The 13,881-nt window shown below is 41.0% G+C and overlaps 1 protein-coding gene across 2 annotated transcripts in view; it reads left to right on the forward strand.

The window, feature by feature from the left end:
• LOC103384934 (forkhead box protein J3-like) overlaps nucleotides 1–13,881 on the forward strand; it is a 51,197-nt gene that overhangs the window by 28,967 nt on the left and 8,349 nt on the right. For both annotated transcript variants that reach the window (XM_008318637.3, XM_017036260.2), the window contains 4 exons: nucleotides 1,353–1,427; nucleotides 3,213–3,296; nucleotides 7,446–7,547; nucleotides 8,997–9,155. In XM_008318637.3, coding sequence (XP_008316859.1) covers nucleotides 1,353–1,427; nucleotides 3,213–3,296; nucleotides 7,446–7,547; nucleotides 8,997–9,155 — 420 coding nt within the window. The remainder of the gene's footprint in view (nucleotides 1–1,352; nucleotides 1,428–3,212; nucleotides 3,297–7,445; nucleotides 7,548–8,996; nucleotides 9,156–13,881) is intronic.

Below are 13,881 nucleotides of genomic sequence, written 5' to 3' on the forward strand. Positions count from 1 at the left end.
TTTGCATTAATTTGAAAAGTCGACTCACAGTCGGAGAGGCAGGGACGATCCACCGCCGGCGCTCTCTCAACACAAACCACATTTCTTCAGTTCTAATTGAGAACAGAGATTTACTCATTTTATCTTTGCTAAAACCAAAAGGTAAAGAATTTCAGGAACCTTCAGCGATGGTGGGCACACTGGTCCAGAGCTGCAGTAGTTAGAGATGTTGGAAAGGCTGCAGCAGAGGCTGCACAGAGCACCAACAAACCAACCAAACAAACATCACCAGCATCTGCAGCAGAACTATAGGACGTCAAAGGACGGAGTCATGACGTGTTCACTGATTCTTTATGGATAAAACACATTGTTATTGTCTTTTAAAAAAAGACTTCTGGGATTTCTATTTTTATTTCTCTGTATCTGAAGCTTTACTTTTCCAAACAGGAGCCGGTGAATTCAGCCGACTGAACAGAAAGTGAGCAGAGCTTTTCACAACTTGTGCATTTCAATTGATGACACCGCCTCCTGCTGTCCAGTCAATAAAGGTTCACTGAAACTGTATTTGCATTTTTTGATAAACAAATGAAGACGCACAATGTTGACGAATTACTCTCAACAAAAACGGACATTATAAAGGAAAAATCTCATGTTTCCACTGTGTCGTTGTCAACATTAGTGTATCCAGTGCTGAGGCGTGTCTTCAGCTGTTCGTCTCGTAACAAATCTTACAGGAAGTCTTGCTCCGGTCTTTGTCCCTGGTGTTAAAATACCTCCGAACCGCTGACGTTGCTGATCTACTTTAATAATCTACCCATGAGGGCAGTTACACACTGAACTGAACAGTAGGAAAACACACCACGCTGACTGACCTGAGCGCAGTTGGTTGGGCAGTGGGTCACTGGACGAGTACATGTTTTAGCATGTTTTGTTTATTTTGCATAGTATTTTTTTTTTTTTTTTTTTGAAAATTTCAATTTTTGTTTTTTATGTGTTATATAGTGACATGGAGAGAACATTGCCGTACTATATTTATTTATATCTGTGTGTCTTTATTCACACATTCATAAACATTGTAAATAGATTTAGCTTCTATAAAATGTTTCTCCTTCTTTATCTACTTGACTTGAACATTTTGTCTTTTGTAAAAAGGCGAAACAAAGTGTGTTTTCCACTTAACACTCCAGTCTGCGGCCGGAATCGCTCAAGTAAAGTGAGCCTTAACGTAATCAACCAATTTGTGAATGTGAATTTAATGGATGTACTCTTAAGGTTTTTGACCTGGTTCCTCTTTTCTCTCCTGTCTTTTCTTCTCCATCCTTTCACTCCTCGCCCATCCTTCTCTCTCTCTCCCCCCCTCTCTCTCTCTGCAGAATTCTATACGACACAACCTGTCCTTGAACAAGTGCTTTCTCAAAGTGCCTCGCTCCAAGGATGACCCTGGGAAGGTAAATATATCCCCAACAATGTGTTTAAGCTCGACATAAATGGTTGGAGGTATTTGACGCGGCCCCTCTTAGACGTTTTGCTCCGGTGCCAAATGTGTGAAGATATTTGTGCATTAATGCACGCACATGCACGAGGGCCTGCACTTGACTGTAGAACCTGCTCTGCTCGATGCGTTACGCCGCTTCTTGTCTTTTCTGACACTTTGATTTGGTCAGTAGGCAGTAAAGAATAATATGTTCTGTAAAAAAAAAAAAAAAGACTTTCACTGCTGTACTGCCACACACACACACACACACACACAGAGAGAGAGAGAGAAGTTTTAGACATCAGTCACAACATCAACTTCTGTGGTTGGAGGAGTCACAGTAACTGTAGCATTTCCACCACTCAGAGTCTGGTAACAACCATTTGTCAGGTCCTTGTTTGTGCAGAATCAACTCAAATGCTCCCACAGGGAAGGGTGTATAATTAGAGCTGGTCAGAAAAAAAAGCCTCTCCTTACATGATTTCTTTAATAAAAGCATCAACGTCTGTATTTTGGCTCATCATCTGCTCCTTCTGTTCTGGACGGGGAAGGGCCTCCCTGCTCTGGAGACTTTGAAGCTTTTGAAAAATGGATTAGGGTCAGAAAGTTTAAATAATTCAATAGTAAATCTTTGGCTCTGAGTCGAGGCCCGTGGTCTGAAAAGACAAAAAAGAAGAGTGTGGGCTACACCCTGATTAGACCGACTTGGACCTGACCAGCACCTTAAGTCAGGCCGCGGATCGAAGCGCTCAATATCTGGGTTGCGCGTGTTTGTGTGTGTGAGATGATAGTTGATGTTCATACTCTATTTGATGCCTCAGAGAGGAGCAGAGAGAAGCAGAGCTAAATCATGCATGTGCTCACGTTAATTGGCTGTGTACTGCTCAGTGATGTGGGACTGAGAGATGGGGGGAATAAGGGCGGGGGGGAGGGGGCGGTGTGGCCTAAATGAAACTCCTGAATTCAGTCTGAGGCTTCGGAGGGGAAAAATGAAAAGAAGAGAGAGGGAGAGGGGAAAAAAATCAGACCAGGAGGAAATCAAGGACCTAAAAGCAATTGATTTCCTCCTCTGCTGCCCTGTGTGTTTTCATTTTGGAGGCAGCTGCATTTTAACACTGTGCTACAAAAGGATTTCAGTGGATTTTCTTGGTAAGAGAAGCAGCCGCCCGCATCACGGTACGTCTAAACCCACAGCAAACTGATTTGCTACAGAGCAGGACTAACAACGGATCCGTCGGTTCTGTTGGAAACAAGGGAGATCCATCAACTGCACTTTTTCTCTTCAATGACATTGTTCTATGAGGAGGAGGGAAACGTCCTCCTTCCCCGGCAGACAAGACACAAGGCCGAATACCAACCACAATGGGAGGATGGATTGATTTTTGTTGTTGTTTTTTTTTTTCACATTTGAAACGCGTGGCCATGTTTGAAAGATAGATGTAACTGTTTTTCAATGCAACCCTGACAGTGATGGATGAAAACATAAATTAATGGGTAATTAAAGACACGGTACTAATATGGTACTATTTGACAGTAGGGCTATTTAGCATTTGGATCTGCTGCCTCTGAACCTTGAACTGAACCTTTAGCTTTACTGACATGTTTAGAAATTCTCATTAATTAACTAATTATAGCAGGTTTTAAAAAATATAAAATAAAAGTCTCTTACTAAGTCTATCAAAACTTACTACACAAGTACACACAGGTCTTTTGCTAAGAAGAATACTTCACAGTGTACATGTGTTGGGTCACTCCACAGGGTTCCTACTGGGCCATAGACACCAATCCTAAAGAAGATGCCACGCCCAGCAGGCCGAAGAAGAGGCCGCGGTCTGGAGAAAGAGTGAGTAGACCCAGCAAAGTTTTTTTTTTTTTTTTTACTTATGTTGATCCGTACTGGCTTGGCACTGGTGCCTTTGTGCATTGTAACCAATTAGAGTATTTTGGGGGCGGGGCTAAGACTGCTGCAGCGCTCACATTGACCAGAGTAGAAACAAACTGCCACACGGAAAAAAGGAACTGACTTCTATCCTGAACTGATGTTCATTTCAATCTCTTCCACAAGGTGGAGTTAATAAAACCAGTTATTTCTGATCATTGCAACGTTGAATTTACATTTAATGACAATTAATGACAGAACGTCTATTTTATTTAATCTATTAAAATATTTAAAAAAATAAGCATTTAAGAAAAATTGCAAATCGCTTTTTTAAAAAATAATGTGACTCATTGTGAAGCCCTTTGTTGTGACTGGAGACCGATTAAAAAAAAAACCCACGCAGCACAGCCAACAACCAATTAGCAGTTAGGAGCAGTAGAAATGAGGCTGATTCTCCAGAATCCAGTAAACAATTAAAAGAACAAATTCTGACGTTGTAGAAATGGTCGAAGAAACAGGCAGCCAAGCAAAGACAGGACTGGGTATGAGAAGGTTGGTAGGACGTATTATCATAATTTCCTTGGTAATTCTCTGTCTGTCTGTCTGTCGACAAAAGAAGATTGAAGATGCCAACGCTGAAAAGAATGCGATGCAAATTCTTCAGCAAAGGTCTCGGAAAGGTCAAAGAAACACCGTTATCTAACACCGGTTTTTCCTCAGTCTTCGGGGCAGAATGACAACACTTCCTTCAGTCAAGGTTAAGAAACCAATTAGTAAAAAATCATCTGGTGCAGTGGGCTGATTATCAGGAAAATCAGGAGATTTTCATCACGGTGCTAGCACACACTCTGTCTTCATCTTCCTTCTGTTTTTTTTTCATACTGTGTTCCTGTCGCTGTCTGCTTGTGCATCCTGATCATTATCTTGCTGTTTGTGTGTGTTTGTCTGCGGCTCTTTCCTCTGCCTCTGCCTGTACCGCCGCCGCTGTAGCCTTCTCCTCTCCTGGGAACGCAGGCAGGCAGGCAGGGAAGCAGGGAAGCATGGAGTGGCAAAGTGCACAATCACAGTTGCTCATTGGAGGAAAAATTGAAGCAAAACCGGGAGGAAGAAGCGAGTAAGGGAGGGGGGTGTAAGATATTGGATGCATGGGGGTAAAAAAAAAAAAAAGAAGACATCAAGGTAGAGAGGACAGAGTCGAGCTGCAACGGGGGGGAAGAGAAAAAGTAAGATGAGGGGGAGGAGGTTGATGAGGAGGTGGTGGAGGAGGGAGCGTATTCTAAGGCTTGTGTTCCATTTAATTACCAGTGAAGGCCCCGCGGCTGCCATTAGACATATTTTCTTCACCGACGACTTTTTTTTTTTATTACAAACATTAATTAATTCAGAGGCTTGTCATCTCTTCTTACGTGGATGAGCCCTTCGACCCCTTTTTTTATGCCTCACTTGCACTGCTGGCAGACACACCGTGGGCTGTCACAGAGGAACTAAGGAGAAACAGGGAGGGTTTGAGATGATCAGCGTTGTTGGTTAGACGCCGTGCTGTTTTCATCTGGGTTTTGTTGCACTTAAGATGCACAGTCAAAGTTCGAAGTCTCCTGATGACAGCATGCGTGCAAATGGAAATATTAGAGGTCGACAGTGAGGCTCCAACATTCTCTGCATAAGTGCATTGTGTAAATGTGTCGACAGGCAGAGTACACTTATTCCTAATACCTGTTTCTCCTCCGCCGCTGCCATAATCACTCCCTTTCATTTCTTGTATTCATCTCTCCTTGTCTTGTTTGTCCGTCTGTCACCACTCAATTATCCCACCGCTGATTCTCCCTTTTCTTCCTCCGTCTCACAAAAGCCTTCTCTCGCTCCTCTCTTCACCTCTCCATCGCCTTCTTTTTAAGTGCCTCCACCGGGGAACAGACAACCCGTTTCGCCCGTTAGGAGTTTATCATAAATTAAAGATTGCATTGCTGCCAACCAATCCTCTTAACTGTAAGCAGTTTGGGAGGCTGTCTTTAACCCTGAAGGAGTCAGACGGGAGGGGAGAAAGAAATATTGTCCTCATTTTCCCTATTTTTTTTTTCCCCTATCCTGAGCGTCAATTTAGCCTCTCATCAATCTTTGAATAGTTCCCTCTTATCCTCCTCTCCACTTCTATCCTCTACTTCAGCAACACTATGTGTGCATTCATTCTAGATATGTGAATAATGCATGAGGACGGCTTGATTTATCTTATCAAGAGAAAGCGATGTGTCCACGTTCAAGGCTGTTTAAGTGTCCGGCTATTGAAATGAAGCACGGCTCCGCTGTTTCACTGGGCCGCAGCCCGAGGCTCAGAGTGGAATCATGAACTTGCAGTGTGCAGGAACAACAACAACAAAAAAAATCTCCCAACATATGTCATATTTCATTGCCTTCCTGTTTTTTTTTTTTTTTACTGCTCTCCAGCATATTCCGTCGATGGAGGATGCATTTGAAATACGTTTGCATATTAATTAATAGGAGCCACTTAACGGCTCCCGTTAAATCCTATTTATGCCCCATTCTGATTTTACTGCTGCAGAAATAAAATTCAATAAAACTCCGTGTGTCCATTAAATCCCACATCCGGTGATTAAGGGCCACTTCTTGGTGATTGTCATTATTGTCTTCAGTTTTAATCCCATTGCCTGGGATAGAAGTGCACTGATCCTGATTAACTAGGAACTAGGAACTGTGGAAAAGAATGCATAATAGATTTATAACCAGCGGTCTATTAAAGACAGTTCTCAAGCTGCGGTTCAGGACCAAATAAATCCATGTTTTTGAAGTCACCGTCTCGTCCACAAACATACTTTATTAGCAGCTGCGAAAGTGCGGACGGCAGGTAATTATTTCACAAAACCAAATACGGAGGTCAAACTGATCAAATTTGATCATTGGTCAGATTATTATTCATAAAAGTATAAATATAGAACAAAATGTTTGATACTACAGTACAGTGGGTACACAGCGTGTATCCATGTCTGTAAAATGACTCCTACTATCTCAGTACGTCTATTTATTTATTTTAAAATTGTTTTTATTTTTTTTTTTGCACTGCATGAACCTGGTACAGTGTCGATGGTCTGATTACACATCACAGCCTCCATCTGCATACATTTGCATGTTAATGAGGACGCGCTTTTCCGTGACATCACAGCGACTCCTCAGCGGTGCATTCCAATGAGCTCAGGTTAATACCTGTGTCTGTGAAGAGGGCGAAAACTTTTTTGGCGTAAACATCCTTCCAAATAATTTTCAGGATAATGAAGGAAGTTATTATTAAATGATTGATGTGTCCTATTATTGTTCCCTAAATAATTCCAGGACTTTACTCAGTAGAAACATCCTATAGATTTATGTCGACTTTGCTGCGTGGAAAAAAATATAATGAAATTTCACGCTTGGTTGACACAGAATATAAGCCGTCGACCTCAAGGTGTAATAAAAAAAGTCAGGTTCGGAAGGTGTTACTGTGTCCACTGTGGCACTGTTCTGTCCAAGTGTGTCTGGATGTCTGACACTGTGACAGGGAGATAATATGAAACAGAGAAATTGAATTCAGCCACCATTATTCCAGTGAATGGATGGAAGAGTCATCACAATAACTATGGTTGGTGATGGCTGGGAAGAAAAAAATGTTTTGGTTTTTTTTAAACAAATTCTTTTATCTGCCTCTTAACCATTTTGAAAAACAAAATACATATATAATTAATTGTTGTATTTTAATTACTGTATTTTTCAGATTACATTAAGATACAATTATTTGTTTTTATTTGGCAGGCCCTGAGACTTATATAGCAAAACATATCCCATTTCATCTCTGGCCACAAGAGGGCAGCATCTACACTCGTGGCAACTGAACACTGCTGCTTCGCACTGAAAAGTTACACGACTAATCCATAAAGGCTTCCTCAAAGAATACAAATAAAAATAAACTGAAAAGGAAAAGTTATACTGCAGAATTTAAATGTAGGCTAACAAAAAAGAAATGTTTCAAAACTGAATACCAGTTATTTTCTGGTGTTATTTTTTTTCCCCCTTCACAATACGTTTTTTTTTTTTTTTTTTTTTTAACTGTGTACCTGTCTGTTCTAGGCGTCTACTCCGTACAACCTGGAGTCAGAGTCCCTGAGAATGGACTGCATCATGTCTGGAGGAGCGTCTCCCACTCTGGCCATCAATGCTGTCACCAACAAGGTACTGCACCAAATGTTATTACTATTATTATTATTATCAATATTGTCAGGTAAATGACGGTAATATTTACAATTGTTGATTGTTGATAAATAACTAAAGTTAAATATAGGAGCCTTCTGTAAGGCTTTGTAGGAGTTGACTGTTGCCATCGAGGTGATCGTCCAGTTCGTTCGTCTGTCCCATGAATACAATGAACACCTCAAACCAACTGTTACCATAGAAAGCTGTGTTTTACACCAACTCTCTTACAAACATTGATGCGATGAACCCAACACAGACACAGGCGTTCAGAAACCTCCGAAAGGTCATCGTGAGTGTCACTCCCTGCATGAGATCAAGCAGCTGCCGGGACCTCTGACGTCCCACAGATGACACACACACACACACACACACAGAGACTAAGATGATGTGTGGTACATGACCTCCACGTCTGACCCAGACCAAAGAGAAAGTTTGTCCCACAGGAGCTCTCATAACTCAGAGTGTTTGGTCTGGATGTCATTAGAAGGTCTGCACGTTTTCAGCTCTGCTCTTGATTCATGTTTCAGATTTATCACCGCGCTTAGATGTTTACAAAGGGTTGAAGTCAATGTAGGACTATTGAAGTTTAAAAATATGAAAAATATATAGAAATATCAACCACATACCGAAGAATGGTTAATGCTCTTGCCTTACAGTCAGAAGGTCACTGGTTCGAGCCTTGGTAATAACCAAACAGTTTGCTGGTTTTTACACGTACCCTTACTCCAGTAACGTCTTCCTTCTCTTTTCTTAAACATAGATGCCATTATGAATTAAATATTCTCTTACAGCCCACAGTGTTCTTGTTAGTAGAGTGGCACAGCAGGGAGAGCGCTGCCATTTTCCCTCACCAAAGATCAATCACTAAATGAAATGTTAAGAATTAACATTAAAAAAGACACGATGTTCTACAGGCTTGAAAACTGGCCCGGTGAGATTTCCCTGACGTCTCTCACTCCAGGCTGTATTTTTCAAATATGTCTATACAGTTAAATGTAGCCTGGAGGAAGTGGCGGCGCTCTGCTGCACAAGTTCTGACAGTCAAACAAAACAAGAGAAATGTGATTTAACACAGACCTGAGGCGCTGCTTTTAAAGGCTTTTTTTCTTCTGTAGCCACCAGACAGTATGCACATGCACACTTCCTCTGAAGTGAAACTTGTGTCATCAGTGGCGGTAATAAGGTCATTTGTGTCTCAACGAGCTTCAGGTCAGGACACTTCATCCAAATCACCGAGTTTAAGGGAAAGGGCGTCGGTGACGTTCATGTTCTCATTTCCTCCTGGATTGTCTCATTAGTAAAAGCTGCATGGATTTAAACTAAATAATTCAAACTAGCTATGACTCGGTGTAAAATGTAAAGCCATGAATATTCTACCTTCATCGTCATTTTTAGTCAATGTGTGTGCTTTGTGTGTGTGTGATGCAGGTAACGCTGTACAGCCCTGAAGCAGAAGGCAGTGAGAGTCCAGGGAGTCTGGGCGGCAGCCTGAGCAACAGTCTGTCAGAGCAGAGTTTGGCGTCCGTCAACCTCAACAACCTGAACACCGCCGTCAGCAGTGGCAGCAACGTCCACAGCTACACACCGGTAAAAACATCCTCATTGTTGGTTGACAGTCTGATGATTGCTGCTAGTCTAAGTGTATGTGCACGGGGGGAAATGATGACCCGAGGCTGCCTCAGATGGTTTGTGTGCTTTAAAGAGACTTGAACGGAGCCTGTGCCTCCTGCCACCTTTTCTTTGGAGACAATCTTGAAATGGTGAGATTCAATAGTGGAATTCAAACCAGAGACAACAAAGAACAGTGACCTCAATAATTTATACGCAGCAGTGTTTGTCCTGACTACAGCTAGAGTGCATTTCTATCAGGCTAAATTGGTAGATTGGCTACTGTCCTTGGTATTGACAACCAGAAAAAACGTAAATATACAGTATGTATATGTATATATATATGAATATATGTATTTATGTATATGTATATATTTATATATGAATATATGTATATATGTATATATATATATATATATATATATATATATATATATATATATATATATATATATATATATATATATATATATATATATATATATATATATATATATATATATATATATATATATATGAATACATATAAATAAATATATATGTGTATAAATATGTATCAGTGTATGTACTGTATATGCGAGCTGGCTGCATGCCTAGGCACAACGACTGTGACTGTGTCTGTCTCACTTCAATGATGAAAACTTGGGAAATGCTACATGACCGTTCAGACTGAGGTCTCTGTGAAAAACATTCGATACTTCTTTAACACAGGCTCAAATGTGATAGTGACCTGGAGTGGAATCTAAGAAATCTGATTTGTTTTGTTGGCCCTGTCGTCAGAAACAGATATGGCTCACACACGGCTCACTTTTAGCTGCTGTTTCCATATGTTTTCTCTGAATTTATTCCTCCCTCACTATCAGTAACTCACCCACAGTCTCACCCACACTGACTCACACAAACACATTGACAGAGCACGTCTGTGGAGTCGACTTGAAACCAATTTCTGCTCTGTCAATATATGTGTGCACGCAGCCTGCAGATGTGAGGTCTGATGGTCCGATGATCCGTTGGTCCGTCCTAGCAGCGAGTCCACAAAGTCGTCCTTTAACACTACAGTCCCTCAGGACCGGTGTTAATACGAGGTCTAAACCAGGTCTCAGACGGTCCGTCTCCTTTGTCCCGTGTCCACTTGATGCTGAAATGAGATGGAATATTCATTAAGTGTCTAGAGCGAGAGAGTGTGTGTCGGCTGCACCCAGACAGAGTAGGTGGTGAGCAGCAAACCACCTGTGTGCTGCATCATCATTACACTGCAGTACAGAGTCATGTGACATGTGCATTTGTCTTCACTGTAGGAGTGTAAAAATGACACAAGCAGGGAAAAAAAAACACTCAGTTTCCTTTGCATTCTCTGAGGTAACAAATAAAAATCCAATCGCATTTGCTCTTTTTCAGCTGTCATAAAAATGGACAAGCTCACAGTGAAAAGGCCAACGTTCTCAGGCTGGAGAAGGTGTTCACATGCTTTAAGCAAATCAAATTGTCCAATTATTTATTTATTTGTTTATTTTCATCGATCATTGGCAAATACAGCGGTAGAATTGCAGATGGGCTGCTGCTGCTGCTGCTGCTGCTGCTGCTGAACGCTGCATTGATATGCAGTTATGATGTAGCTTCTATATTAAGTGTTGTTTTGCAGCCCTCTGGGTCTGCGGGAAACGCAGGGACACTTTGATAAAGTGCTTCTCTGCTGCGAAAATAAAACAGCGGGAAACATCACAGTCATCCTTTTGTGTCAACTCAACCACCAGTGCTGCATATTCATGACGCCTGACCACATCGCTATTAATTTGAAACGAAGGACACGAGGAAAATATGTGCAATTGAAATTACAATTTGAAAACTAAGTTTAACATCTGAAAACGGCAAGGCTAATATCTGTGAGTGAAATCAATAATAATTATAATAAATACTGCTTTTTTTAAACCTGTGAAGTATAGATTAGAAGCAAATGCCTACTAGCCTTGAACATAAAACAGTTATTGTAATCATACATTGAATTGTGGGATACCGCCACCATTTCTCTCTAAATACACAAACAGCAGACTGTAGAATAATGTAGATAAATCAACACAGACCCAACCAGTGTCCAAATCCACATTAATCCAAAATAATATCAGAAGCTCTAAGCTGAATCCATAGTGTTTGTGCGCTCGTGTGTGTTTATAGTGGCAGTACTTTTGCTTTAAAAAAAATAAATCGATCCTAAAATATACACGCTGGGTTGCAGTTCAGTGAGTCGGACTGTGCAGTGTAACCTGATGTCAAGCAGTCGATAGGCTCTGTTTTATCTACAAGGAAACTGCTTAAAGGGATCGGGCTCATCGCCAGTAAGAAACAAACTCCCAGCGTAGCACAGCTGTGGAAACTCATAAAAACAGCGACTGATCTCCCAATTTAAAAAGTGACATTAGGATTGTGTTGTTAACGTGCGTTGGCAGCAGGAGGATCTCAGCACAGATGATATTAAAGACGTCCACTCACATTTGTTTGCTCTGTTTTGTCTTTGTTATATTTGAACTTTCCTTTCTCTAATATGTTTCGACTACATTGTTTTTTTTTAATATCTGTAGTATTTGCCGTGGCTGGTCAATATAAAAAAAATATGTGGTATAAACTGCCGGCTGTGGATGTTGGATAAATAATTCCCATCGTTACTGGGAAAATCTGAGAGAGAGACTGTCAAATAACAGAGTTCTGCTCCTCAAACTCTGGTCTTGATTGAATTATTAGACTATTCTCTTTCTTCTCTGCTTCAGACAGTTGCGTAAGTGCAAACATGTGAGGTGGAGTGAAAAAAAAAAGTCTTTTTCTGGGAACTGCCACAACCTCGCTGACATTTGAAACACATCAAGTGACCGCAGAAAGACACAATTTCAGGGTGCGTCGTGATGAAAACCAACACTTTCTTTAAGAAGAACCTGTCTGTGTATGAATTCTAAATGTAGAGTTGAAGTTTTTTTTTTCTTGAATACTGACAGAGCCTGATATCTTAGAGAACAGGGCTCAGAATTTGCACTGCTGTAATGCTTGAACGATAACAAGCCTCCAGTCACTAGGTGGCAGCAACTCGTACAGTGGTGTGTACAGATAAAAATGTACATGTACTTCATTATACCTGATGTACATCAGGTTCGCAATAATATTTCAATTTGTGGGCTTGTGGGTTTTGGGGGAGTGAAAACATTTCTGTCCACAAGGCGGGGCCATGACAGAAAATAATTAAGAACCACTGCTTGAAACCAACATTTGAAGGAACAGGCCTCGGAAAAACATTTTGGGGGATTATTTAGAAATGGAAAATACACAATCTAATTGTGTTCATGCTTCTTTGGGAAAATATTGGGGATATATTTGGTATTGACTACAGGTATAATATACCTGCAAAATGTCCCTTTTTATAGATTATGGATAAAAACCATAAAAACCACAAAGGCGTTAAACTTTTAGCCAAAAAAAAAAAAAAAAAAGGCAGCCCTGTCATTATTTTTCTCCTTGTAACAGCTGCTCACCTTTTTTATTTTTTTAACCATCAATCCATTTCCCCCCACACACCTCCAACCGGCATTAGCAAAGGTTGGTGCAATCTCATCTCGTTAACCTCTAATTTCTGAAGGCCATCTTTTGTTCTCCTCCCCCACCCCTCGTCACCCCCCGCCCCAGTCTTCTCTTATCGTTTCGGATTTCACCTGTGGTCCGGTCCGGTGGGACCGGGGTTGTTCCGGCTCATTACCTGGCTCAGGTGACGGCCTCCTCCTGACTGATGGTGATTATTGGTGGCATCACTGGCAGAAATCTCAGAGGCATCGTCACTGTTTATGGAAAAAAGTGGTGGGGGATGGGGAGGGGAGAGATGTGCAGGGAAGGTGTGGCTCCTATTTGCAGGGGCAGCCTGATCACAGTTGGTGACAGCTGGGATGAGATGATGGATGTTGGAGAAGTGATGGCTGCCTTCACTGTATGAGACAGGAATTACAAGCAATATGTGGCGTTTACATGACGAGAGAAGGAAAGTTCAATCACTTCAGGTTTCATTTTAACTGTAAAGATTTTTTTTAAAATACTTAGATATTTTATATCAGACAGGTCAAGTTAACCTGATTAATGTGAGATCAATCATGATAAATTTACTTGACTTTTGAAGCCACCTTCTGTCAGTACTTACTGGAAAAATACTGCATTTTCCAGACTATAAGTCGCTCCAGAGTATAGTGGCTGTCAGTGTGAAAATAACGAACTTAACGTTATAAAATAACGTACATTTTCAGTGGAGTAGCAGATACTAGTACACAAGCCTAGAGTGCCCTCTAGCGGCTGTCAGTGTGAAAATGTGAAATTATATATTTTATATAATTTATATACTTATATATAAGTCGCATCAGTCGCAAACCAAGCCAAAGGATGAAAAAAGTGCGACTTATAGTCTGGAAAATCAGTACCTCATTTATGTCAGATCCCGTTTCATTTTTCTTTTCAGGTTACAGTACGTAGTGTACGTGTGCTGTTGCTGCTTCACCTTAATGCTGAAACAAATCAGCATCTGTGTAGAAGTGAGGAACGGTGTTACACGTGCTGATGTTGTTGCTGTTGTTGTTGTTGTTGTTGTTGTTGTTGTTGTTGTTGTTGTTGTTGAAGTGTCGTAACGAGGCGCCTTCCTCGCTGTAATTTAGCAGCATCTCCATATGAAAGGAGTTCTTGTTTT

The sequence above is a fragment of the Cynoglossus semilaevis genome, chromosome 10 (assembly GCF_000523025.1).
Source record: "Cynoglossus semilaevis isolate Cse_v1.0 chromosome 10, Cse_v1.0, whole genome shotgun sequence".
Taxonomy (NCBI): Eukaryota; Metazoa; Chordata; class Actinopteri; order Pleuronectiformes; family Cynoglossidae; genus Cynoglossus; species Cynoglossus semilaevis.